General features: G+C 47.1%; 1 protein-coding gene across 1 annotated transcript; it reads left to right on the top strand.

Annotated features, from left to right (window-relative positions):
- Positions 1-236: 236 nt before the first annotated feature.
- On the top strand, positions 237-23,328 carry PRRT1B (proline rich transmembrane protein 1B; the record flags this gene model as incomplete). Its single annotated transcript, XM_082656275.1, has 4 exons — positions 237-369; positions 20,476-20,939; positions 21,783-21,926; positions 23,049-23,328. 4 exons carry the CDS (start codon positions 237-239, stop codon positions 23,196-23,198), a joined length of 891 nt encoding a protein of 296 aa, XP_082512401.1. The 3' UTR covers positions 23,199-23,328.
- Between the last annotated feature and the right edge of the window lie 4,300 nt (positions 23,329-27,628).

Below are 27,628 nucleotides of genomic sequence, written 5' to 3'. Positions count from 1 at the left end.
AGATGCATCCAGCCGTGCTCTCCGGCTTGCCCCAGTCTCCCCCTGCCCTTTCCCAGTTGGGTCTGGGCTGCTTCCCTCCTCCCACCCGCCTCCAACTCGGCTTCCTCCCCGGGGGGCCGCCGGGCGCGGGTCCTGCCGAGGCGGCCAGCCTGGCGGGCGCCCGCAGGTTCGGGCCCCAGCGCCGGGGCGCGCGCGGAGCCGCCTGTTGACACAGCCGCGGGCAATCCAGGCGGTCAATGATTAACCGGCCGCGCTGCCGGCACCAGGAAACCCGAGCCGCCCGCGAAAGCGGAGCCGGGCCCGACGGCGGCGGCGGGAGGCGCCGGGCGCGGGAGGCGTGCAGCCCAGCTGGTCTCGCCATGGACGCAGGTAAGAGCGGCGGGCCCGGTGCGCGCTCCCGGGGGTCCCGTCCTCCGGGGAAGGCGAGGGCGACCCCGCCCCGGGCCCCGAGGCTGGCCTGCCCTGGGACGCCTCTCTCTCCCACCCGGAACTGAGGGGCCCGGAGGCCGCTGCGGGGAGTTCGGGCACCTTGGCCGCAGCCCCCTCCGCCGGGGAGGGGCAGCCCTCGGGCGGGCAGCAGATGCCCGGCAGTGGCGATGTGGGGGGCACGTTCCTCTCCCTCCCCCACGCCCCGTCCTTCCTCTAATGACTGTTCACCGGACAAAGGTGGTGAACGGGCTAGGCTGCAGTCCTTGGAGCGGGGAAGGGGGCCACCCTGGCAAGGGGAGCAGAGACAGGGCCAGGGAGGGAGAGAGAGCCGGGAAGAGACGGCAGGAGATCCCGCAGACTGAATCGGGGACCGAGAGAGGCGGGGCGGGGGCCGGGGGCGTGCTAGGTAGCTGGGCAGACGGGGTGCGGGGCGCGGGGAGGCTCAGTCCGGCAACTCCGGCGGCCCGCGGCGCAGCCAGCCCTGGGCGGGGCGGGGGGCGGTGAACTGAGACCCCGGCCTTGTCCTCGGGAGTCCCAGGCTGGCCGGGCAGGGGTGGTGGTGACGGCGGCGGGACCCGGAGCGGCGGGCGGTGCGGAGTCCGCCTGACCCACCGCCCCCGCGAACCTGGGGCGGGGCGCACCTAGATTTCTTGTGCAAGGGGCTCCCGAGGGGTTGCTGCTGCGAATGGGGACCGGCCCCGCCTGACTCATCTGTCGCCAGCACCCCGGGCCCTCGAGCACCTCCCACCAAGCTCCCGGCCCCCCTTTCCGGCTGGAATGTCCCGCCGAGGCTCGGGTGTCGAGAACCCGAGAACCCGAGGCCATGGCCGGGCAGCCCCGCCAGCAAATTTATTTATTCTGCAGCCCTATCTCCGCGTCATCGGGCCAGGTATTTACCCAGGCGGCCGGGGTAGCTGCGGTTTTTGTTATGATAACTGGGGCAGGGGCTCGGCGTCTCCCCGGGGCACTCCCGTGCCAGCAACCGAGGGAGCGCCTCCTAGGCTCAGGTTACCTGCTGGGAGCCTCAGTTCTCTCACCTGCTGGGAGCCTCAGTTCTCTCACCTGTGAAACGGGATAATAAGACACACCTGAGGCTGACCTGAGCTACTGTAAGGAAGCTCAGAACAGAGCCTGAGCATGTGTCCACTGTTACTATTTTTATTATCTTATTTTATTTTAATTAATTTATTTTTGGCTGCCTTGGGTCTTAGTTGCTGCCCGCGGGCTTTCGCTAGAGCGGGGGCTACTCTTCGTTGCGGTGCGCAGGCTTCTTATTGCGGTGGCTTCTCTTGCTGCGGAGTACCGGCTCTAGGCGCGCGGGCTTCAGCAGTTGTGGCTCGCGGGCTCTAGAGCGCAGGCTCAGTAGTTGTGGTGCACGGGATTAGCTGCTCCGCGGCATGTGGGATCTTCCCGGTCCAGGGCTCGAACCCGTGTCCCCTGCGTTGGCAGGCGGATTCTTAACTACTGCGCCACAGGGAAGTCCCTGTTATTATTTTTAAATGATGGTTACTATTATTATCCTCATTTACAGATGAGGAAAGGGAGACGTGGAGAGTTTGTCTCTAAGGTCGCAGAGCCAGGGTTCACAGGGTGGCAAAGCTGGCTCAGGGTTAATGCAGATGTCATGTCTGTTCCTCAGGGCCTGGCACCCGATAAATGCTTAAAAATGGTAGCTGCAGTTCCGAGCACTATCACTGCTATTCCCTCGGATATCTTAGTGGCAAAGCTTCATCCACTTAGCAGCCCCACAGGCACCTGACCCTGCTGAAATCATGGTATTTTTGTGGGGTTTGTGTAGAGAATTCTTTTTTTTTTTTTTAAAGTATAGTTGATTTGAAGTATAGTTGATTTCCAGTGTTGTGTTAGTTTCAGGTGTACAGCAAAGTGATTCAGTTATGTATATATCCTTTTTCAGATTCTTTTCCATTATAGATTATTATAAGGTATTGAATATAGTTCCCTGTGCTCTACAGTAGGTCCTTGTTGTTTATCTATTTTATATAGAGTAGTTTGTAGCTGTTAATCCCAAGCTCCTAATTTATCCCCCATCCCATTCCCCTTTGGTAACCATAAATGTGTTTTCTATGTCTGAGTCTGTTACTGTCTTGTAAACAAGTTCATTTGTATCAGTTTTTTAGATGCCACCTGTAAGTGATGTCACATAATGTTTGTCTTTCTCTGTCTGACTGACTGCACTCAGTATGATCATCTCTCGGTCCGTCCAGAATTGTATTTCTGAGCCTAGAACACTAGTCCACAGGAGTTGCCCAGTGGAAACGTGTGGGATTGAATGGCTGGCGGCTGGGTGCCTCTGCCTAGCTGCACATTCAGAGGGTGGTCTGGGGGCTTTGTGTACCAAGGGTGGTGGATTTTGGCTGAGAGCTTCATAAGTAGGTCAGCCAGTGGCCCTTGGGCTTAGAGGAAGGCCCTCTAGCGTAGACGGCAAACACAACGTCTCATTTTCCCCACAATGTTCCTTTTGTTCTTGCTGCCTTATTTGAAAACTCCAGCCCTTGGCTGGGTCGGTGAGGTTGGGAGCTGCCCTGGTGTCTCCCGCAGGGATATTTAGGCCACACCCACTCTCCAATAGATCAGCAACCCTGAAGCCCCCCACGGAGGTCCTCTTGGAAGAGCCCAGCTCTCTGGATCAAACTCAGAAGTCGCAAACCTTGCTGACGTTACGTGTGATCTCATTCCTCATTGGCTTTGGTTTCCCCCACTTCTTACCGATTCCCCAAACTGGCCGGAACACCCTTCCAGTTTCTCATCTCCCAGCCGCTTCCTAACCTCAGATGACGGTAGCCAGGGTTAGCGGAGCGCCCAAGCACTGTACATGCGTACACTCATTTCATCCCAACAATAACCCCGAGAAGTAGTGATGTTCCCCTTTTAAGGGTGAGGAAGCAGCCCGGGCAGTCTGGCCCCTGAGCTCCAGCCGTTGATCATGACCCAGAACCTCAGCCCAGGGACTTCCCTGGCGGTCCAGTGCTTAGGACTTGGTGCTTTCACTGCTGGGGCCCCGGGTTCAATCCCTGGTCGGGGAACTAAGATCCTGCATGCTGCGTGGCATGGCCAAAAAGAACCTCATCCCATATCCACCAGGCCAGCTCTGCCCTGGGCACTGAGAGGGGAGAGAAGAGAGATCTGATCTGCCCTGTTGCTCTTGTCAGCTCCCTTCCCCTCCTCCCCCCGGCTGCTGCCAGGCCCAGTGCACCGCCTCCGTACTGCCCAGGTCCGTCCTTTTGGCTGCGTTGGGTCTTCATTGCTGCGTGCAGGCTTTCTCTAGTTGTGGTGAGCGGGGGCTACTCTCCGTTGTGGTGTGCGGGCTTCTCATTGTGGTGGCTTCTCTTGTTGCGGAGCACGGGCTCTAGGCGTCTGGGCTTCATTAGTTGTGGCACAAGGGCTCAGTAGTTGTGGCGCACGGGCTTAGTTGCTCCGCAGCATGTTGGATCTTCCCGGACCAGGGCTCGAACCGGCGTCCCCTGCGTTGGCAGGAGGATTCTTAACCACTGCGCCAGGAGGAAAGCCCAATATTTTCAACTTTTGATGGGTTTCTCAGGAGGTAACCCCATCGTGAGTTGAGGAAGATCTGTACCCTCAACACTTAGGTTTTAAACAGCCCCCATTTATTACTGCACAGCCTGGTGTGGCTGGGCTGGGTGCCTGTGGCTTGAGTTTCTCCTGAAGTTGTAGCCAAGTCATCAGCCGGGGTGCAGTCACCTCAAGACTCAGAAGAGGCTGAAAGGCTGCCTGCAAACGCACTCACCTGGTTGTTGGCAGGTTTCGGTGCCTCCTGGGTTGTTGGCTAGGGCCTCAGTGTCCTGTTGCGTCACGTGGGCCCCTCCCACCATGGTTCACTTCCTCCTGGAGTTGCCAGAGACAGAGCAATTGACAGGAAGCCATGATCTTTTTAAAACCCAATCTTGGGACTTCCCTGGTGGTGCAGTGGGTAAGCCTCCACACTCCCAACGCAGGGGGCCTGGGTTCGATCCCTGGTCGGGGAACTAGATCCCGCATGTGGCAACTGAGACCCGGTGAAGCCAAAATAAATAAATAAACGAATAAATAAATAAAATATTAAAAGAGAAAGCACCTAATCTCAGAAGTGACCCCATACCTGCTGCCATAGTCTCTTCATTAGAAGTCATGCACGGAACTCCCTGGGGGTCCAGTGTTAGGGCTCTGTACTCTCACTGTCGAGGGTGCGGGTTTGATCCCTGGTCGGGGAACTGAGATCCCACAAGCCGAGCAACATGGCCAGAAAAAGAAAAGTCACGCAGTAAAAAAGTCATGCAGTCCGGGACACTCAAGGGGAGAGAATTACATGTCAGGAGGCAGGGAGCATAGAGCCACCTCTGCAGACACATTCCAGTGTGGATACAGCACAACTGCCTTATCCATTCATCTGGTTGTGGACTTTTGAGGTTGTTTCCAGTTTGGGTCTCCTGCAAACAGAGTTTCTATACAAATTTGTGTGGTTCTATATTTTTATTTCCCTTGAGTAAACACCTAGGAGTGGAATAGCCGAATCTTATGGTATACGTATATTTAACTTCTTAGGAAATTGTCAGACTGTTTCCCAGAGTGGTTTTTACTATTTTATTTTCCTACTTGCAGCGTTTGTTTACGTCCTTACCAAACGTGCCAAGGTTAGCTCGGTTGGTTTTGTTTTTAATTTTAGCCGTTCTAATGGATGTGTAGTGATATCTCGTTTTAATTGGCATTTCTAATTTTCATGGCATTTCTGAGGACTAAAGACACGGGGCATCTTTTTATGTGCTTATTGGCCATCTGAGTGTCTGCTTTGGTGAAGTAGACAAGTATTTTGTCCACTTTCTTATTGGGATATTTGACTTAGTATTGAGTTTAAGAGGTCTTTATACAGTGTTGATACAACTCCTTGGTCTGATGTATGTGTTATGTTTTCTCCCACTCTGTGATGTGACTTTGTATTTCTTAGTGATGTCTTTTGAAGAAAGTTTATTTTGAAGTCCAATAGATGCATTGTTTTCTCTTATGAATCATGCTTTTGGTGTCATACATAGTATTTATTTATCCAGTCTAAGGTCACAAAGATATTCTCCTATATTTTTTCCAGAAGTTTTATAGTTTTAGGTGTTACATTTGGGTTTATGATGTATTTTAGTTAATTTCTGTGTATGTTGTGAGGAAAGAGTCAATATTCACTTTTTTCCCACAAAGATAGCCAGTTGCTCTTACACCAGTTATTAAAAAGACTTTCCTTTCCCCATTTGGCAAAAATCAACTGACCAAATAGATATGTGCGTCTGTTTTGATACTCTGCTATTTTAGTGCTACATTGATGGATGTGTCTATCATTTCATTAATATGAACTGTCTCGTTTATTGTAGATTTAGAATAAGCCTTGAAATCAGGTAAAGTCCTCCAGTTTTGTTTTTTTTTTTAAAGAACGTCCTTTTTATTTATTTTTTTCTAAAAGCCAAGCATTTATTTTAATAAGTGTGCATGGTTAATATTTTTTTTTAAGATTTTTTTGATGTGGACCATTTTTTTTAAATTAATTTATTTATATTTATTTTTGGCTGTGTTGGGTCTTCGTTTCTGTGCAAGGGCTTTCTCCAGTTGCGGCGAGCGGGGGCCACTCTTTATCGCGGTGCGCGGGCCTCTCACTGTCGCGGCCTCTCCCGTTGCAGAGCACAGGCTCCAGATGCGCAGGCTCAGTAGTTGTGGCTCACGGGCTTAGTTGCTCCGCGGCATGTGGGACCTTCCCAGACCAGGGCTTGAACCCGTGTCCCCTGCATTGGCAGGCAGATTCTTAACCACTGCGTCACCAGGGAAGCCCCATGGTTAATATTTTTAAAGTGAATTTAGTGCTTTACAACAGCTAGAACACTTTCTGTTTAGACAGAAAACTTTCCCCAACTTCTTTACAGTTATTTCAAAAGGATTACATGAATTTATTATACTCTGTCCTGTGTTTCATCCTCTTATATTACGATAATGCTAATATTTTATGCTAATTCTTACTGAACTTCGATAATCTACGTCATATTTGAAAAGTTAGAATTACACCTTCTGGAAATCTTCAAATAGTTACAATCACTGAGAACATTATTCTCACATGTCCATTTTAAGAAGAATTTTAAGGAAAAAGAAGTCTTCCCCACTAATCCCTCCATTCCTCACACCATCATATATAACATATTTTTTCACCTGCTTGGAATCGAGAATTATGTGGTCAGCCCCAAATCCTTCCTACCTAAAATACTCTTTCATCCTTTAAAGAGTTTTTTGTTTATTTTTTTAAACCTTTATTTTTTTTTGGCCGTGCTGTGCAGCTTGTGGGATCTTAGTTTCCCAACCAGGGATCAAATCCGTGTCCTTGGCAGGGAACTCCCCAGATATTTTTTCCTTGTGATGAGAACTCCCAGGATCGACTCTCTTAACAACTTTCATACATAACATTCAGCAGTGTTAATTTATCATGTTGTACGTTACATCTCTAGTACCCATCTTATAACTGGAAATATTTTTATAATTATAATTTTATCTTATAACTGGAAATTTGTACTTTTTAAAAAAAATTTTGGCTGTGCGGCTTGTGGGATCTTAGTTCCCCAACGAGGGATCCAACCCGCGCCCTTGGCAGTGAAAGCATGGAGTCCTAACCATTGGACTGCCAGGGAATCCCCTGTTTTTAAATTTTTTAAGCCATTAAAAAAAAATTGAAGTATAGTTAAATTACAATATTGTGTTAGTTTCAAGCGTACAGCAAAGTGATATATATATATATGTATACCCTTTTCCAGATTCTTTTCAATTATAGGTTATTACAAGATACTGAATATAGTTCCCTGTGCTGTACAGTAGGATCTTGTTTATCTCTTTTATATATAGTATTATAGTTTGTATCTGCTAATCCCAAACTCCTTACTTATCCCTCCCTCCTCCCTTTCCCCTTTGGTAACCATAAGTTTGTTTTCTATGTGTGTGTCTGTTTCTGTTTTGTAAATAAGTTCCTTTGTATAATATTTTAGATTCTGCATATAAGAAATATCATCTGATGTTTGTCTTTCTCTGTCTGACTTACTTCACTTAGTATGATCATCTCTAGGTCCATACATGTTGCAGCAAATGGCATTATTTCATTCTGTCTCTTCTTTGGTTGAGTAGTATTCCATTGTGTGTGTGTGTGTGTATTACACATACATACATATATATATACACATACATATATATATGTACCACATCTTCTTTAACTCTGACTTTTTTTTTTCTTTTTTGGCTGTGTTGGATCTCTGTTGCCGCGCGCGGGCTTTCTCTAGTTGCGGCGAGCGGGGGCTACTCCTCGTTGCGGTGCGTGGGCTTCTCATTGCGGTGCCTTCTCTTGCTGCGGAGCACGGGCTCTAGACTCCCGGGCTTTGCCTATTTTATTTGATATTAAAAGAGCCACTCCAGCCTTTTTTGCTTACTGTTTATTTGGCATATCTTTTTCCACCCATTTACTTTCAGCTCTGTGTCTTTATATTTAAAGTTTATCTATTGTAGGTTGCTTGTAAGTCTCGGTTTTTATTCATTATGTCAATCTCTGCATTTTAACTGCAAAGTTTAGACCATCAACATTTAAAGTAATTATTGATATGGTTGCATTTAAGTATATAATTTTATTACTGTTTTCTCTTTGCCTCTGTTTTGTTCCTCTGGTTTCCACCTCTTCCACTCCTGTGCTGTGCCCCACTCCCTACCTTTTTTGGGAATGACTTAAATATTTTCTAGTATTCCATTTTATCTCTTGCTGTTATGGCTGCATAGCTTCATGTTATTTTTTTAGTGGTTGCTCTAGGGGTTAAAATACATACCTAACTTTTCATAGTCTCCTTAGAGTTAGTATTGTATCACTTCCAGTAAAATGTAGAACCTTGTAACCTTAGAGGTCTCTACCCTCATGCCCATCCATTTATAAGCTTAATAAGTGTTATAGTTTTCATGTGTAATACATCTGTACACATTGCAAACTCATCATAAAATGTTATAATTTTGGCCTTCCACTGGCATATATTAGAGGATTTAAGAGGAAAAAATTATCTTTTATATTCACCCCATAATTATACATCTGTGGGTCTTCCTTTATTTCTGAAGTTTCAGGTTTACCTCTGGTATTATTTCTTTTCAGCCCAAAGAACTTCTTTTAGCCTTTCTGTTAACAGAAGTTCTCTGGCAAGGAATTCTCTTAGTTTTCTTTCATCTGAGGATGACTTTATTTTACCTGTGGTAGGCAGAGCTCTAAGGATGACACCCAGGTTTCCCTTCCCTAGTTATTCAGTCAAACACTAGTATAGGTACTGCTGTGAAGGGATTTTACAGATGGAATTAAAGTCTCAAGTCAGTTGATCTTAAAATACAGAGAGTGTTTCTGGGTGGGCCTGACCTAATCAGGCGAGCCCTTTAAAAGCAGAACTATCTCTCTGCCTGGTAGTAGAAGGGAAGACAGGGAATTCTGAAGCATGAGAGAGATCTGATGTGCATCCCTGGCTTTAATGATCGAAATAGTCACATGGGAAGGACGGTGGGCAGCCTCTGGGAGCAGAGAACCTCAGACCCACAGAACTGGAATTTGCCAACAACCTGAATGGGCTTGCATAGAGATTCTTCCTTAGAGCTCCAGGTAAGAGCCCACTACAACTGACACCTTGATGTTGGCCTGGTAAGACCCTGAGTGCAGTCAGCCTGGACTTCTGACCTACAGAACTGTGAGTTAGTACATGAGCATTTTGGTAATTTTTCCCCATTAAGAAAATTGTTGTAAAAGACACATACCATAAAATGTATCATCCTAACAATTTTTAAGTGTACAGTTCAGTGGTAGTAAATGCATTTACGTTGTGTAACCGTCACCACCATCCATCTCCATAAGTTCTTTCATCTTTCCACGCTGAAACTCTCTACCCATTAAATAATGTCTCCATTCCCCCCCCGCCCCGCCGCTATCCCAGTTCCCGGTAACCACCATTCCCCTGTCTGTCTCTGAGTCTGACACCTCTAAGGACCTCAGACGGTGGAATCATACAATATTTGCTTTTTGTCACTGGCTTATTTCACTTAGAGTAACGTCCTTAAGTTTCCTCCTTGTTGTCATAATTTCCTTCCTTTTAAAGGCTGAATAATATTCTATTGTATGGACAGACCACACTTTGCTTATCCATTCATCTGTCGTTAGACACTTGGGTTGCTGCCACCTTTTCGTTTTTGTGAATGGTGCTGCTATGAACATGGGTGTATAAATATCTCTTAAAGCTCCTGCTTTCAGGTCTTCTGGGTATATACCCAGAAGTGGAATTATTGGTTAATGTGGAAATTCTATTTTTATTTATTTAAAACATTTATTTTTTTATTTAGCCGCACCATGAGGCTTGTGGGATCTTAGTTTCCCGACCAGGGATTGAACTCAGGCCACAGCAGTGAAAGGGCCGAGTCCTAACCACTGGACTGCCAGAGAATTCCCTGGAAATATTCTATTTCTAATTTTTTGTGGAATTGCCATATGGCTGCACCATTTTACATTCCCACTAACAGTGCACAAGGGCTCTGATTTCTCCACATCCTAGCCTCTGGGTTTTATTTATTTATCTATCTATTTATTTATTTATTTATTTTTGCGGTACGCGGGCCTCTCACTGTTGTGGCCTCTCCCGTTGCGGAGCACAGGCTCCGGACGCACAGGCTCAGCAGCCATGACTCATGGGCCCAGCCGCTCCGCGGCACGTGGGATCCTCCCGGACCGGGGCACGAACCCGTGTCCCCTGCATCGGCAGGCAGACTCTCAACCACTGCGCCATCAGGGAAGCCCGGTTTTATTTATTTTTTGACTGTAGTCATTATATGGATGTGAGGTGGATGGGTGTTGTAAGCCACTATATTCATGATAATTTGTTATACAGCAATAGAAAATGAATACATGCCTTTATTCCTGAAGGACATTTCCTTTATGTTTTATTTTATTTTTATTTTTTGGGGCCTTGTGGCACGTGATACCTTAATTCCCCAACCAGGGGTCAAACCCGCCCTCCCCTGCTCTGGAAGCACAGAGTCTTAACCACTGGACTACCAGGGAAGTCCTTGAAGGACATTTCCTTTAGATATCGATTTCTGGGTGGATCCACTGTTTTCTGACCTCGGTCGTCTCTTGACTATGGAAATTCAAATTGTTGTTCCCCTGTATATAACGTGTCATTTTTCTCTGCCTGTTTTCAAGGCTTTGCTGTTATCCTTGGTTTTGAGAAGTTTTATGGTGATGTATCTGGGTGGTTTGCTCCCACAGAGTGCCTGTTCTGGATTTTCTGAGTTTTATGAATTTGTCTTTCACCACATTTAGGAAGTTAGCAGCCATTATTACTTCAAATATATTTTTCCTAAAATCTGTCCTGGGACTTGACTGGTACATAGAGTGAAGACCTTCTTGTGTTACCACACAGGTCCCTGAGGCACTATGCTTTTTTTTTTTTTCCTTCACTTTAATCTGTTTGTTGGATTGGTGCTTCTTCAAGTTCACTGACTTTCTTCCCCTGTCACCTCCATTTTGATATTGAGACCAATCAGTGAATTAAAAAAAAATTTTCAGTGTAAAGCAATTATACCCCAATAAAGATGTTAAAAAAAATTCAGATACTATGTGTTTTAGTTGAAAATTTCCAGTTGGTTCCTTTTTTTTCCCATCAAACTTTCTAATTCTTTATGGAGAGCTTTTCTCAAGTGTGTTTATCTTCCTCATGGAGCCTAGTTGTAACAGCCGTTTTTTCTGATAATTCCAACGTCTAGGTCATCTCCAGGTGGACATGTGATTGTCTTTTCCGTTGGGGACTGGTCACATTTGCCTAGTTCTTTGTATGGTGAATGATTTGGGGATTGTGTGCTGTACGTTGCGAATATTATGTTGTGTAGGTTCTCAGTCCTGTTATAATTCCCTGGAAAGTCTTGATACGTTTTGTTTCAGTAGGCAATCAACCTTGGTAGTTTCAGATCACTAGTCGTTTCACCTTGTATGAGTAGCATGTCCAGTCTTGGTCCAGTTTTCTGTTTTTGTATTGAGGTACAATTGCCATAACATTACATTAATATCAGGTGTACAATGTAATGATTTGATATTTGTATATATTGTGTAATGATCACCACAATAAGTCCAGTTAACATCTGTCACCATAATAGTTAGAAAAATTGTTTTCTTGTGATGAGAACTTTCAAGAACCACTCTTGTAGCTACTTTCAAATATGCAATACAGTATTTTTTTTTTAAGGTTTTTTGTTTTTTGGCTGCGTTGGGTCTTTGTTGCTGCGTGCAGGCTTTCTCTAGTTGTGGCGAGCGGGGGCTACTCTTCGTTGCAGTGTCCGGGCTGAGACATTGCTGTGGCCTCTCTTTGTTGTGGAGCACGGGCTCTAGGCGTGTGGGCTTCAGTAGTTGTGGCACACAGGCTCAGTAGTTGTGGCTCACGGGCTCTAGAGTGTAGGCTCAGTAGTGGTGGCGCATGGGCTTAGTTGCTCCACGGCATGTGGGATCTTCCTGGACTAGGGATCGAACCTGTGTCCCCTGCATTGGCAGGCAAATTCTTATCCACCACGTCACCAGCGAAGTCCCAACAATACAGTATTATTAACTATAGTCACCACGCTGTACACTACATCCCCAGGACTTATTTATTTTATAACTGAGTTTGTACCTTTTGACGCCCTTCACTCATTTTGCCCACCTCCATCCCCACTTCAGGCAACCACCAATCTGTTCTCTATATCCATGAACTCAGGTTTTTTATTTTTTAATTTTATTTTCAGATTTCACATGTAAGTGAGATCATGCAGTATTTGTCTTTGTCTGTCTGACCTATTTCACTTAGCGTAATGCTCTCGAGGTCCATCCCTGTTGTTGCAAATAGCAAGATATCATTCTGCTGAATAATATTCTATTGTGTGTGTGTCTAGATATATACCATTTTCTTTATCTGTTCATCCATCGGTGGACACTTAGGTTGTTTCCACATCTTAGCTATTGAAAATAATGCTGCAATGAACGTGTGAGTGCGTATAGCTTTTTGAGTTAGTGTTTTCGTTTCCTTCAGATAAATACCCAGAAGTGGAATTGCTGGGTCATACAGTAGTTCTATTTTTAATTTTTTCAGGAATCTCCACACTGTTTTCCGTAGTGGTGATGCCAGTTTATGTCCCCACCAACAGTGCACAAGGATTCCATTTTTTCCACCTCCTCACCAATACTTGTTATTTCTTTTTGATGATAGCCATTCTAACAGGTGTGGGGTGATATTGTGGTTTTGATTTGCATTTCCCTGATTGAGCATCTCTTCATGTACCTGTTGGCCCCCCTTATGTCTTTGGAAAAATGTCTGCTCAGATCCTCTGTCCAGTTTTTTAAAAAAATTTATTTATTTATTTGGCTGTGCCAGGTCTTAGTCGTGGCACACGGGATCTTAGTTGCAGCATGCAGGCTCTTAGTTGCAGCATGCTTGTGGGATCTAGTTCCTTGACCACGGATCGAACCTGGGCTCCCTGCATTGGGAGCGTGGAGTCTTAACCACTGGACCACCAGGGAAGACCCCTCTGCCCAATTTTTAATTGTGGGTTTATTTTTTGCTATTGAGTTTTATGAGTTTTTTTTATACTTTAGATATCAACCTGTTGTCAAATATATGATTTGCAAATATTTTCTCCCATTCAGTAGGTTGCCAATTCATTTTGTTGATGGTTTCCTTTGCTGTGCAGAAACTTTTTAGTTTGATGTAATCACAACTTGGGTGTTTTTGCTTTTGTTGCCTTTGCTTTTGGCTTCAAATCTAAAAAAATCATTGTCAAGACTGATGTCAAGAAGCTTACTGCCTATGTTTTCTTTTGGGAGTTTTATGGTTTCAGGTCTTACACTCAAGTCTTTAAACCATTTTGAGTTAATCTGGGGATATGGTGTAAGATAGTGGTCCAGTTTCATTCTTTTGCATGTGACTGTCCAATTTTCCCAACACCATTTATTGAAGAGACTGTCCTTTCCCCATTGTGTATTCTTGGCTCCTTTGTCATAAATTAATTCATGATATATATGTTGGTTTACTTCTGAGCTTTTTTTCTTTGACATTCATCTGTGTATCTGTTTTTATGCCAATACCACACTGTTTTGATTAGTGTAGCTTTGTAATATAGTTTGAAATTGGGGCGCATGATGCCTCCAGCTTTGTTCTTCTTTCTCAAGATTGCTTTGGCTATTTGAGGTCTTTTGTGGTTCCATACAAATTTTAGGATTGTTTCTCCTATTTCTGTGAGAAATGCTGTTGGAATTTTGATAGGAGTTGCATTGAACCTATAGATTGCTTTGGGTAGTATGGGTATTTTAACAACATTAATTCTTCCAATCCATGAGCACAGACTATCTTTTATTTGTCTTCTTCAATTTCTTTCACTGAGGGCTTATTGTTTTCAGTGTACAGATCTTTCATCTGCTTGGTTAAATTTATTCCTAAGTATTCTATTTGATAGGTATTTTATTCTATTTGATAACGGGATTATTTTCTTAATTTCTCTTGTAGTTTGCTATTAGTGTATAGAAATGCAACAGAGTTTTGTATATTGAATTCATATTCTGCAACTTTACTGAATTCATTTATTAATTCTAAAGGTTTTTTCGTGGAGTTTTTAGGGTTTTCTATATATAATATCATGTCATCTAAAATAGTGACAGTTTTACTTCTTCTTTTCCAGTTTGGATTCCTTCTATTTCTTTTTCTTGTCTGATTGCTGTGGCTAGGACTTCCAATACTCTGTTGAATAAAAGTGGTGAGAGTGAGCACCCTTGTCTTGTTCCTGATCTTAAAGCAAAAGCTTTTCAGTTTTTTTTTTTTTTTTACCATTAATATGATATTGGCTGTGAGCTTATCGTACGTGACCTTTATTATTATGTTGAGGTACATTTCCGCTATACCCACTTTGTTGAGTGTTTTTATCATATGTAGATATTGAATTGTCATGCTTTATCAACATCTGTTGAGATGATCATATGATGTTTGTTCTTCATTTTGTTTATGTGGTATACCACATTGATTTTTTTGCAGTTGTTGAATCATCCTTGCATCTCTGTAATAAATTCTATTTGATGATGATGTATGACTCTTTTAATGTATTGTTGAGTTTTGTTTGCTAATATTTTTTGTTGAGGATTTTTATGTCTATGTTTATCAGGGATATTGGTCTGTAATTTTCTTGTGGCATCCTTTTCTGGTTTTGATATCAAGGTAATGCTGGCTTCATAAAATGTGTTTGGAAGTGTTTCTGCCTCTTCTACATTTTTGGTAGAGTTTGAGGATTGGTATTAATTCTTTGAATGTTTGGTAGCCATCTGGTCCTGGATTTCTGTTTGCTGGGAGGTTTTTGATTACTGATTCAGTCTCCTAGTAATCAGTCTGCTCAGATATTCTTTCTTATGATTCAGTGTTGGCAGATTGTATGTGTCTAGGAATTTATGTTTTCTAGGTTGGCAAATTTGTTGGCATGTAATTTTTCATAGTAGTCTCTTATGAGCCTTTGTATTTCTGTGGTATTGGTGGTATTGTGTCCTCTTTCATTTTTTATGTTATTTATTTGAATCTTCTCTTTTTTTCTTAGTCTACTAAAGATTTGTCCATTTTATCTTTTCAAAGAACCAGCTCTTAGTTTCTTTACTATTTTCTATTGTCTTTTTAATCTCTATTTTATTTATCTCCACTCTGATCTTTGTTATTTCCTAACTTCTGCTAGCTTTGGGCTTCATTTTTTCTAGTTCCTTGAGGTATAGAGTGTTTTTTTGAGATTTCTGATGTTGTATAGGCATTTATTGTTATGAACTTTCCTCCTAGAACTGCTTTTGATGCATTGCATAGGTTTTGGTATGTTCTATCCATTTTCATTTGTCTGGAGGTATTTATTTATTTATTTATTTATTGGCTGCACTGGGTTTTCGTTGCTGTGTGCAGGCCTTCTCTAGTTGCGGTGAGTGGGGGCTACTCTTCGTTTCTGTGCCCGGGCTCTCTCTTGTGGCTTCTCTTGTTGCAGAGCATGGGCTCTAAGCACACAGGCTTCAGCAGTTGTGGCGTGTGGGCTCAGTAGTTGTGGTGCATGGGCCCAGCTGCTCTGTGGCATGTGGGATCCTCCCAGACCAGGGATTGAACCCATGTCCCCTACATTGGCAGATGGACTCCTAACCACTGCACCATCAGGGAAGTCCCTGAAGGTATTTTTTAAAATTTCTCTTTTGATTTCTTCTTTGACGCATTGGTTGTTCAGTAGCATGTTGTTTAATCTCCATATTTGTGAATTTTCCAGTTTTCTTTTTGTAATTGATTTCTGGTTTCATACAATTGTGGTTGGCAAAGATGCTTGATATGGTTTCAATCTTCTTAAATTTATAAAGCTTACTTTGTGGCCTACCATTATTTATCCTGGAGAATGTTCCATGTGCACTTGATGAGAATGTGTGTTGTTTCTTTTGAATCGAATATTCTGTATATATCTGTTGAGTTTATCTGGTCTAACATGTCCTTTAAGGTTGCTGTTTCCTTATTTTTTCTTTTTTGTTTGGATGATTTTTCCATTGATGTGAGGTGGGTATTAAAGTCCACTATTATTGTATTGCTGTCAATTTCTTTCTTTAGGTCTGTTATTATTTGCTTTTATGTTTAGGTGCTCCTATGTTGGTTGCATAAATATTTACTAATGTTATATCTTCTTGTTGGATTTGACCCCTTTATCATTTTGTAATGCTCTTCTTTGTCTCTTATTACAGTCTTTGTTTTATAGTCTCTTTTTGTTGTATAAGTAGAGCTACCCCAGGCTTTTTGGCTTCCTTTTGCATTGAATATGTTTTTCTGTTCCTTCATTTTCAGTCTGTGTGTGTGCTTACATATGAAGTGAATCTCCCGTAGACGGCATATAGATGGATCTTGTCTTTTTATCCATTCAGCCACTCTATCTTTTGGAGAATTTAGTCCATTTACATTTAAAGTAATTGATAGGTATGCACTTATTGCCATTTTGTTCATCGTTTTCTGGCTTTTTTAGTGGTCCAGTTTTTTTTTTTTAAAAGGAATTTTGCCTTTAAAAAAATTATTTATTTATTTATTTATGGCTCTTCGTTTCTGTGCAAGGGCTTTCTCTAGTTGCGGCAAGTGGGGGCCACTCCTCATCACGGTGCGCAGGCCTCTCACTGTCGCAGCCTCTCTTGTTGCGGGGCACAGGCTCCAGATGCACAGGCTCAGTAATTGTGGCTCACAGGGCTAGTTGCTCCATGGCATGTGGGATCTTCCCAGACCAGGGCTCGAACCTGTGTCCCCTGCATTGGCAGGCAGATTCTCAACGACTGCGCCACCAGGGAAGCCCTAGCGGTCCAGATTTAAGGTCTTTCTTATGCTGGTCTAGGTCTGTCTCCTACACATGCAGCTTGGGGGTGAGTCTAAGACTTTTGTGGATCCATTCTAAGATGACTAACCATTCCAGTTTGCCTGGGACTAAGGGGTTTGCCTGGATGCGAGATTTTCAGTAGTAAACCCGGGGAAGTCCTGGGCAAGCTGATATACGTTGGTCACCCCAGTGCACATAGGGGATCCCCCTCTGAAGCTACTTCCTCTCTAGGATTTCCCCACTATTTCCACTCTGCAGGGGCCCTTTCCTGGTTCCTCTGGCTAGAATGACCGAGTTTCCAGTGGAGTTTTAGCTGCTCATTCTGGTGCTCTACCACGTGGCTCTGTGACTGGAGCTTTGAGCTTCAAGGGAAATGAGAGGAAAAAAATGGGAAATTCACCCCCTTTATGGTCACTTCTGCGTTCTGACTGCACTCCACGATCTGCTTGCTTTTGTTCACTTTTCAGGGTCTCTGGGTAGTGTCTTCTGTATTTTGTCTAGCGTTTTTAGTAGTGATCAGCAGGAGAGAGAGGCTTTAAAAAGCTGGTAAAATATATGTAAGATTTACCATTTTAACCGTTTATAAGTGTACAGTTCAGAGGCATTAAGTACATTAATGCTGTTGTGCAACCATCACCACCGTCCACCTCCAGAATGTTTTCATCATTGCAAACTGAAGCTCTGTCCCCATTAAGCACAAACTCCTCGTCCCTCACCAGCCCCGGTAATGTGGAGAGATGTAGGTTTTTAGTTTTATTTTTTAATTTTTTTTAACATCTTTATTGGGGTATAATTGCTTTACAATGGTGTGTTGGTTTCTGCTTTCTAACAAAGTGAATCAGTTATACATATACATATGTTCCCATATCTCTTCCCTCTTGCGTCTCCCTCCCTCCCACCCTCCCTATCCCACCCCTCCAGGCGGTCACAAAGCACCGAGCCGATATCCCTGTGCCATGCGGCTGCTTCCCACTAGCTATCTACCTTACGTTTGTCAGTGTATATGTGTCCATGCCTCTCTCTCGCCCTGTCACAGCTCACCCTTCCCCCTCCCCATATCCTTAAGTCCGTTCTCCAGTAGGTCTGTGTCTTTATTCCTGTCTTACCCCTAGGTTCTTCATGACATATTTTTTTCTTAAATTCCATATATATGTGTTAGCATACGGTATTTGTCTTTCTCTTTCTGACTTACTTCACTCTGTATGACAGACTCTAGGTCTATCCACCTCATTACAAATAGCTCAATTTCGTTTCTTTTTATGGCTGAGTAATATTCCATTGTATATATGTGCCACATCTTCTTTTTTTTTTTTAATTTTTTTTAACATCTTTATTGGAGTATAATTGCTTTACAATGGTGTGTTAGTTTCTGCTTTATAACAAAGTGAATCAGTCATACATAAACATATGTTCCCATATGTCTTCCCTGTTGCGTCTCCCTCCCTCCCACCCTCCCTATCCCACCCCTCCAGGCTGTCACAAAGCACCGAGCCAATATCCCTGTGCCATGCGGCTGCTTCCCACCAGCTATCTACCTTACTACGTTTGTTAGTGTGTATATGCCCATGACTCTCTCTCGCCCTGTCACAGCTCACCCTTCCCCCTCCCCATAACCTCAAGTCCGTTCTCTAGGAGGTCTGCGTCTTTATTCCTGCTTTACCCCTAGGTTCTTCATGACATTTTTTTTCTTAAATTCCATATATATGTGTTAGCATACGGCATTTGTCTTTTTCTTTCTGACTTACTTCACTCTGTATGACAGACTCTAGGTCTATCCGCCTCATTACAAATAGCTCAATTTCGTTTCTTTTTATGGCTGAGTAACATTCCATTGTATATATGTGCCACATCTTCTTTATCCATTCATCCGATGACGGGCACTTAGGTTGTTTCCATCTCCAGGCTATTGTAAATAGAGCTGCAATGAACATTTTGGTACATGACTCTTTTTGAATTTTGGTTTTCTCAGGGTATATGCCCAGTAGTGGGATTGCTGGGTCATATGGTAGTTCTATTTGTAGTTTTTTAAGGAACCTCCATACTGTTCTCCATAGTGGCTGAACCAATTCACATTCCCACCAGCAGTGCAAGAGTGTTCCCTTTTCTCCACACCCTCTCCAGCATTTATTGTTTCTAGATTTTTTGATGATGGCCATTCTGACCGGCATGAGATGATATCTCATTGTAGTTTTGATTTGCATTTCTCTAATGATTAGTGATGTTGAGCATTCTTTCATGTGTTTGTTGGCAGTCTGTATATCTTCTTTGGAGAAATGTCTATTTAGGTCTTCTGCCCGAGATGTAGGTTTTTAAAGCCTCTGTGTGCAAGATGTTTGTTAATGAGCCATTGGCCAAAGCAAGTCACGTGGCCAAGTCCGGGTTCAAGGGGTAGAGAAATAGAGGGAACGGCACGGGTAGAGGTGTGGAGGCACGAACACCAGATGGGTGTGTAGGAGATGCCCTGAGTGAGACCCTGCCTGCTGGAGGAAGAGGGTGGGGAGCTCTCAGGGGCTCAGTACTCCCTGCCATTGGGGGTCTCTCCCCTAAGGACCCCTAGCCTCTGACTCCGCCCACCAGCTGTATGGGAGGTGGAGGTGGGGGGAAGGATGGGAGGGGGATTTCAGCAAGGCTTCTCCACCCTCAGCAGCACTGTCACTGTCATGTCTGATTTACTTAATTCTCTGCCTTCTATAACCCTTCAAGACACTTAGGAAATGAACCTCCAAAGCCATGCCCTGGGCTGTCTGTCCCTGCTGTGGGTCCTTGAATGCCCCCCCAGGTCCAGGGGGTCTGCCCCAGGACCCTTCCAGGTTGTTCCTCCAGGACCTACCTGAGGCCTAGAGGTGCTCAGCTGGTCAGAACTGCTCTTAGGAGGTGCAGGGGGACCTTCAGGAGTTGCTGGGACCAGCTGGGGTGCCTCCAGAGTTTATGGTACGGATGCTGGAGGCCAGGACCAGGGAGGGAAGGCAGCTGGGCAGCTGAGGGCCTCTGAGCGCCCTCCAAGCTGCTGGGTGGGCTGCTCTCCGCCCACTGCTCCTGGCATCTCCCTGCCCCTCCCCCACCCCATTCCTGTTTCTGTTCCTTCTCTGCCTCAGAAGGCACTTGGCCCTTAGTGACCTCCTGCCTCTTTGAAGTCACTCGCTTGGCTGGGGGGCCGACCACTCCAGAGCCGAGAACCTGATTGGCTCAGCTAATCTCCTCAGACCAGCCCCCATTGGACGGTGTCTCAGCACAGCCTATGAGGGGGCTGCCCTGGGCTGAAGCTTCTTCCGGGTTCCAACGGCTGCGGCAGCAGGACTGTGGGGACAGGGCCACCTCCCAGCAGGGGCAATCTGGACGAGGGGCTGGCAGGTGTGGGCAAGGCCTGCCTTCCATCCCAGCCGGCCATACGTACTGGCTGTGTGATCACCAGGAAGGCACCTCACCTCTCTGAGCCTTAGTTTTCTTGTCCTATTGTAGCACTTTGGGTAAAGATTCAAGGGCCCAGCTTGGAGAAGCCTGAGTGCGGGGTTCACCAGGGGTCAGGATGGGCACGGTCATTGTGACTTTCTCCTTGGAGGCGCTGTGTTCTGGGGTTTGGGGGGAGGACTCCCACCTGGCCCAGCAGCCTCTTGGGGGCTCACCACCCCTGCCATTTCTTCCCAGGAGCGGACGCGAAAGGGGGCGGCAGCCCCGAGGACGCCGGGAGCGCCGCGCGCCCAGAGCTCCCGCAGCTCCCTCGCCGCCCGCAGCTCCTGGAGGAGGACGGAGGGCCCAACGAGGAAGCGGCCGCGGACGGAGGCAGCGCCCCGGCGCCGGAGGGCACCCCCGGCGACCCCTCGGCCGAGGCCTCCGCGACGACCCCTGACCAGGCCCAGGCCCAGGCCGCGGGCGACGCCCGGCAGCCGCCCAAGGCGGCGGCCGGCGGGGTCCCCAACATCGGCTTCGTGGGCGAGCCCCCGCCCTACGCGCCGCCCGACCCCAAGGCCACGCACCTGCTCTACCCGCCGCCGCCCTTCCCGCAGCCCGTGCTCTTCCCGCCCGCGCCCTCCGCCCCCGCCCTGTACCCCCCGCCCGCGCCGCTCTTCCCCGGGCCCACTGCGCAGCCACTCTTCGCTCCCTTCCCGGTGGTGAGTCAGGCCGCGGGCGCCGCCCCCTCCCTGTTCACTCCCCCTCCCTGTTCACTCCCCCCCCTCCTCCCCCTCGCCCCTCCCTCCTCCCCCTCGCCCCTCCCTCCTCCCCCTCGCCCCTCCCTCGTCCCCTCGCCCCTCCCTCCTCCCCCCACGCCCCTCCCTCCGTCCCTCCCTCCCTGGGCTGGAGAGTTTTGGCGCACAGGAGGTGAGAGGTCACCACAAGCGGCCGGCAGGGGGATGCTTCTGTGCCCAGGGGAGCAGTATGAAAGGGCTCCCTCAGCTTGGGGATTGGGCGGGAGTGGGAGGCTTCCCAGCAGTGGGAGCATTTGAGCTGGGTTCTACGGGATGAATAGGAGAGTTGAGGCAGAGGAGAGAAGGAGGGCACAGTACAGGCGTGCAGGGGGCCAAGGTCCGTGTCTTCTGGCAATGACGGTGGTTGGTTCAGCTTAGTGGGGAGGGGAGGATAGGAAGGTGGGATCCACCGTGAGGGTCCCCAGGGCCTTTGGTAGGAGATGACTTGATTAGATTTTTAGGAAAAAACAAAACACTGGCTGCCTGTGGAGGATAGCTTCGAGGTCCCTCCTGGTGGGGACCCAGTGGGGACATGGAGACACTGGTGGCTGGACCCTGGACTGAGCACTTTGTAGAGGGCAGAACCCTGAGACTTCTGGGGGCTGAGTGATAGGCTGGGGGTGCCGAGGGAGCGGGCAGAAGGGGGGCCTTGACCCCTGGGCGACCCGCAGCATCACTGGGTGGGGTTTGGCAGTGGGTGGAGTGACGGGTCCACAGCTGTCGCAGGCTGCGTGCTCCCTAACCACGCCGTGGCCTCTGCCCTCACAGTACAACAGCGCCGTGGCCGGTGTGCCAGCCCCGGCCACGGTGGAACACAGGCCCCTGCCCAAGGACTACATGGTCGAGTCCGTGCTGGTGACCCTCTTCTGCTGCCTGCTCACCGGGCTCATTGCCGTCGTCTACTCCCACGAGGTAGGTGGGCGTGGGGCGGTCCTCGGTACAGCCCTCCCAGCCTGCAGCCACTAGGGCCCAGGTGGGGTCCACACAGCCCCTTCCCCAGCAACTGGGCCCCTGGTGTTTCCCCCTGAGAAGGGGAGCAGGATTGGGAAATCAGTGCCCAGTTGTCTGTGCGGTCCTCGCCCTCTCCTCGGCTGTCTCTGCTCCCCGTCACTCAAGATCTGCCCTAGAAAATTCAACGGAAACAATTCACACTGAAGGTGTGGATGATTAAGGCCCAAGGAACTGCCCATCCGGTGGGGGCTTGTGTTTACTCAGGTGGAGACTGCCATCCATCCATCCACTCACTTCTACCCATCCACCTCCATCTGTCTAGCTACCCGTCTGTCTGTTCAGCCACTGCCCACCCATTCATCCACCATCTCTCTAGTCTCCATCTATTCATCCATCCACCCACCCCTCTGTTCGTCCATTAATGCACCCATCTGTCTACTCATCCAACCACCTGTCCCTGTCCTTCCGTCCATCCACCCCCCCACCCTCTCGATAACACTCTTTCTTCTTCCTCCGTCCCTCCCTCCTGATTGTTTCTGACCATGGCCAGGCAAGAGGTTAGACCCTGGGGACTTAGCATGATGCCAATGTGAGGACCTGCTACTAGACAGAGTAGGAAGGCCCTGGGGCTTTTGCTCAAGGCTGACCTCCCTCCATGGCCAAGCTCCCCCGTCATAAGCAGGACAGGACTGTGGGGAGAAAGACGCTCTCAGGACAGCTCAGAGGCGGGACTCCGGAGGCTGCTGCCTGCCTGTCAATTCTGGCTCCACCACCAGCTGTGTGGCCCTAGGGTGGGTCACTTAACCTCTCTGAGCCTTCGTTTCCTCATCTTCAAAGTGGGGACAACGATGACACCAAACTCGGGGTGGTTGTGAGGATTGTAGGCAATGGGACGGAGGGTGTGGATCTGGGTCAGGCCCGTGGCCAGAGCCCAGGAGCCGGCAGCCGCCACCCCCGTCGCTGGGAAGGCCCCTGACCGCCTCACGGGGTCAGCTGTCCAGTCTGCGCACTGGGGCCGGGCCCGATGGTGCCTCCGGGAGGGAGTGGGGACTCTGTGTCCGCTCACCCCCCATCTCGTTGCAGACTCGTGCGGCCCTGGGCAGGGGGGACCTGGCCCAGGCTGAGGAGGCCTCGCGCAAGGCCCGCTCGCTGGTACTCTTCAGCCTGCTTTTTGGGGTCTTCGTGTCCACCAGCTGGGTCATCTACGTGGTGGTAGCGCTCTACCTGCCCTGAGGGCGGGTGGCTCCTTCGGGGACGTCAGGACACCTGGGGACTCCTGACCTGGCCAGACTCTTTCTGCGGACTTGGATCCCTGCTGGTGGCCATCTGTCACCTAGAGGGGACCTGGGCAGGCTCAGAAGAAGACGGGCTTTGCAGCCTTCAGCGCACGCATGGCTGGGCTTCTGCCCCTACAGGTGGCCTCAGGCAGTGTCCTAGCCCGAGGTGGCCCCAGGGCCCAGGCCCAGCTGTGCTACAGGGGCCTGAGGTCTTCCTGGCACTGTGCTGGCAGTGCCCCCATGCCCCTGGCCTTCACTTGACCCCTGAGAGACCAGCAGAGGGACCAGTGCCCTCACTGCCCTCGGAGCCATCTGGAAGGACATTGCCACCTCCGGCCTCCCCATCGCCCAGCCCAGCCCTGGGATTGCAGGGCAGAGCTGCTGGGCTTGCTTTCTCCCTGTTGGGGAGTTGAGAGGAGTGGCCTCCTCTCTCCTGGGTCGCTCCGGGCCGGTCGTGCTGCGTCCCAGCCCCGTCCGGGGGGGCAGGCTCTCTACTGATGACCGCGTGTCCAGAAACCAAGGCCACGACGTCCGGTCAGTCGCGAACGAACAGCAACACCCTGGGCGGAGCGTCTCATTGCCGCGTCGGGGCTGTTGCTCACCCTGGGTCACCTTAGGGTGAGCGGGACGCCTCTGTCCACAGCTGGGCCCTGGGGCTCCCACGCCGGCCCCTCTGAGATGCTGGGGTTTGCCCAGTCTGTGCAGCACGGTGTCTTGTGCACGTGGTGGTGGAGCCGCTGGGTACCGATGGTGGGAATTTCTGTAGGGTCTTTCGCGGGCCAAAGGTGATGGGAGAGGAAGGAAATCCATCTGCATCTAGAGAGGAGGAAGGGGGCCCCCTCTGAGCCGTAAAAGATCGACAGCTCAAGTTAAATCAGGTGTTTTCTGAGCACTGACCAGGTCTGGGAGCTGAAGCAGGACAACCCATCTCGGCCCTCGAAATGCTCCAGGGGCTGGAGAGATGGGGGTGCGGGAGTAGGTGGTGAGGAGTGACGATGCTTGGAGCCTGAGAGGTGGCCTCACGGTCTAGGACGTGGGGCGGCCCAGAATTAGGATATCAAACCCTAAAACGCACGATTGCCGCGAAAAAGGAGGAAGCTGTATTTTAGGGGTCCGTAGATGCCAAGAAGCACTTGGTAGACCCCAACTGCCATAGCTCTTCCTGTTACTAAACTCTTACCTAAAATCAGAATAGAAGGAAGTCATCTAGACCAGTGTGCCTTGAACCTGAAAGTACATTATCAGACACCTGGGAAATCTCATTAAAATGCAGATCCTGATTCAGTAAGTAGGGCCTGAGAGCCTGCGTTTCTCATGAGCTCCCAGGTGCCGCCAAAGCTGGTAGATGCACCAGCAGCATATGGTGTGTTAAGTGGGAAATTACTAAACCACTGTAACCAGGACCAAGCCATGGGTGCCCCCTAGAGTCTCTGTGCAACATTGTTTTGAGGTTCTAGCTAATGTAAGAAACAGCAAAATGAAATTTGTAGTGTGAAAACTAGAAGAGACAAAATGATACTCTAGCTAGAATATCCAAGAGTCAATGAAAAAATCAAAGTAAGAGAACTCAGAGAAGTGACTGGATACAAAGTATACAATGGTCAATAGCAATATTCAGGTACAAGTGGAAGAACTTTAAAATTCCACTCACAGTAGTGATAAAAACAGTAAAACCTAGGAATAAACTCAACAGGAAAGACCCAGATCCAAATGAAGAGAATAATTTTATTTTATTTTGTTTTTTTGGAAGGAAAGTGCATGTATTGTAAGGTACAAGGAGTCCGGGACAGCCAGTGCACAAAAAGGCCCAAACTTCTCTAAAAAGAGCAAAGAACAAAATATCTGGATGGGAAGACGTAGTATCATGAAACTATCTATAGCCTTCTTAAGTAAACAGATTTAATGAACTTCCAACAAGAAAGCCAAGCTTTTAAAACTGAGAAAGATGTTTTTAAACATTAATGTGGAAGGAAAATGTGCAAAAACTGCTAATAAGTTTTCAAAGTTTAATGAGGGAGGACTTTCTTCACCAGGTTTTGAAACTTAACGATAAAGCTACAATAAACAAGGCACAGTATGGCTTTGCCACAGAGATGGATCAGTGAAAGACAAAGTCCAGAAAACATTCCAAGTATGTATGGGACATTAATATCTGACCAAAATGGCATTTTAATTGAGTGGGTCAGGGAGGGCAGAGTTGGCGTTCTGGTTGGAAAAATAATTCTTCTTCTCCTATTGTATGTAAAAATAAATTCCAGATGGATTAAAGAGCTAAGTAGTGTGAAATAAAGCTCTACCAATCGTAGATGAAAGCTTAGGGGAATATTTGTATAACTTCAGGGGGTTAGGCAGTATGGAAGGGGAGACCTCCTAAAATCTGGAATTCCAGATACGAGGAAGAGATGGATTTGAGTTCTGTGTATAAGGGAAGTACACACTTAAACCATGAGATGATTTTTACTTATCAGATTGGGAAAAAATTAGAAAGATTGATTCTAGAGGTGGCAAAGGCCTGACCCTCTCATTTATTACTGGTAGATGTGTATTGCTACCATCTTTATGGAAAGTAGGCTAATGGTAGCTTCTAGTAATATGTGTACCATATATTAATATGCATGTAAGTGCAAAGAACAGAGTCTAGAAGGATATATTGCAAACTGCTGAGAGTGGCTGCCTTTGGGGAAGGACTGGTACTAGGAGGGTTTGTGCCGAATTTTAAAATATGGGTGTATTCATGTGTTGTGTAATTAAAAAATAACTGGAAAAAATGTGCATGTCTTTTGACCCAGTAATTCCAGTTTCAGGATTCCCAGGAGTGAAGAAGGAAGTCCATTTCGACAGACATGTGTCAGTGTTGTGGCTACCGCGCCATGAAGGAGAGGTGACTGGGGCAAATCTGGAATGAGAGCTCTGATTACATTAGGGCGCACCCTGATTTCAGAGATGCTCAGATGTGTGTCTTAGAATCACTCCGGTGTGGCCTAGAGGTGTTTGGCCTTGGAGAGTGGTAAAGAAAGGCTCTCCTGAGGAAGTTGTGAGTGTGTAAGATAAAGCTTCAATCAGATGCTGCCATTCCAAAGTGGTTGCATCGTTTTGCATTCCCACCAGCAATGGACGGGAGTCCAGTTGTTCCGCAAACTCATCAATCCCTGGTGTTTGTCAATCTTTTACATTTGAGTGCTTCTGGTCGTTAAAACTGTGGTATTTCATTGTGGCTTTAATTTGCATTTTTCTGACGAATTCTATTGAGCTTTTTATCATATGCTCATCAGCTGTTTGGATCTCTTTTTATAACGTACTTGTTTAAGTCTTGTGCCCGTTTTTATGTCTTTCTTTTATCAGTTCAGAGGAGTTCTTTAGTGTTTTCTAGATATGAGTCCTATGTTAGATTCAGGGATTGCAAATATCCTCTTCTACTTTGTAGCTTCCCTTTTCATTCTCTTAATGGTTCATCCGATAGAAAAGAAGTTCTCAATTGTAATATATATTCAAATTTATCTTTTCCTTTATGGATAATGCTTTTTTTTTTTTTTGCAGTACGCGGTCCTCTTACTGTTGTGGCCTCTCCCGTTGCGGAGCACAGGCTCCAGACGCGCAGGCCCAGCGGCCACGGCTCACGGGCCCAGCCGCTCCGCGGCATGTGGGATCTTCCCGGACCGGGGCACGAACCCGCGTCCCCTGCATCGGCAGGCGGACTCTCAGCCACTGCGCCACCAGGGAAGCCCAGGGTAATGCTTTTTTAAGGCTTAAGAAAAATTTCCCTACTCCTAGGTCATGAAGATGTTCTCTTATGTTGTCTTCAAGATCCAGAAGCTTTTCGGGTTTTTTTCACATTGAGGTCTGCCACCCACCTGGACTAGATCCTAGAGATCCATTTGTCTCTTCTTGTTACCACTATCATACCTCATGCCTGGGACTTGATAGTAAGTCTGGACATTGAGTGGGTCAGGTCCTCCCGCCATCTTTAAGATTCTTGGTCATTTAAAATCATTTGTATTTATAATAAATTTTAGAATTAATATGTCAATTTCCACGTCCTAAAAAACTGGGATTTTGACTCTGCTTTAAATCTATGATTAATTTGGGGACAACAGACATCTTAACAGTGCTGTTTTCCAACAAACACGGTGAATCTCCTTATTTGTTTAGTAGGTCGTTTCAACAGTTCCCTTGATTTTTTTGTGTGTGCAGAAAGTTTGCACATTTTGTTAGTATCCCTAGGTATTTGATTTTTTGATGCTATTATAAATATGATCACTTTTATATTTTTTTGTTACTTGCTAGTGTACAAAAATGCAGTTGATTCCAGATGATTGACTTTGAACCCAGCACGCTTTCTAAATTCACTTCTTCTGGTAACTTCTCTGGAGATTCTGTTGGATTTTC

Source organism: Grampus griseus (genome assembly GCF_964374135.1).
Source record: "Grampus griseus genome assembly, chromosome: 6".
Taxonomy (NCBI): Eukaryota; Metazoa; Chordata; class Mammalia; order Artiodactyla; family Delphinidae; genus Grampus; species Grampus griseus.
Note: the sequence above shows the minus strand (reverse complement) of the source record. Positions and strands in the feature narration are given on the sequence as shown.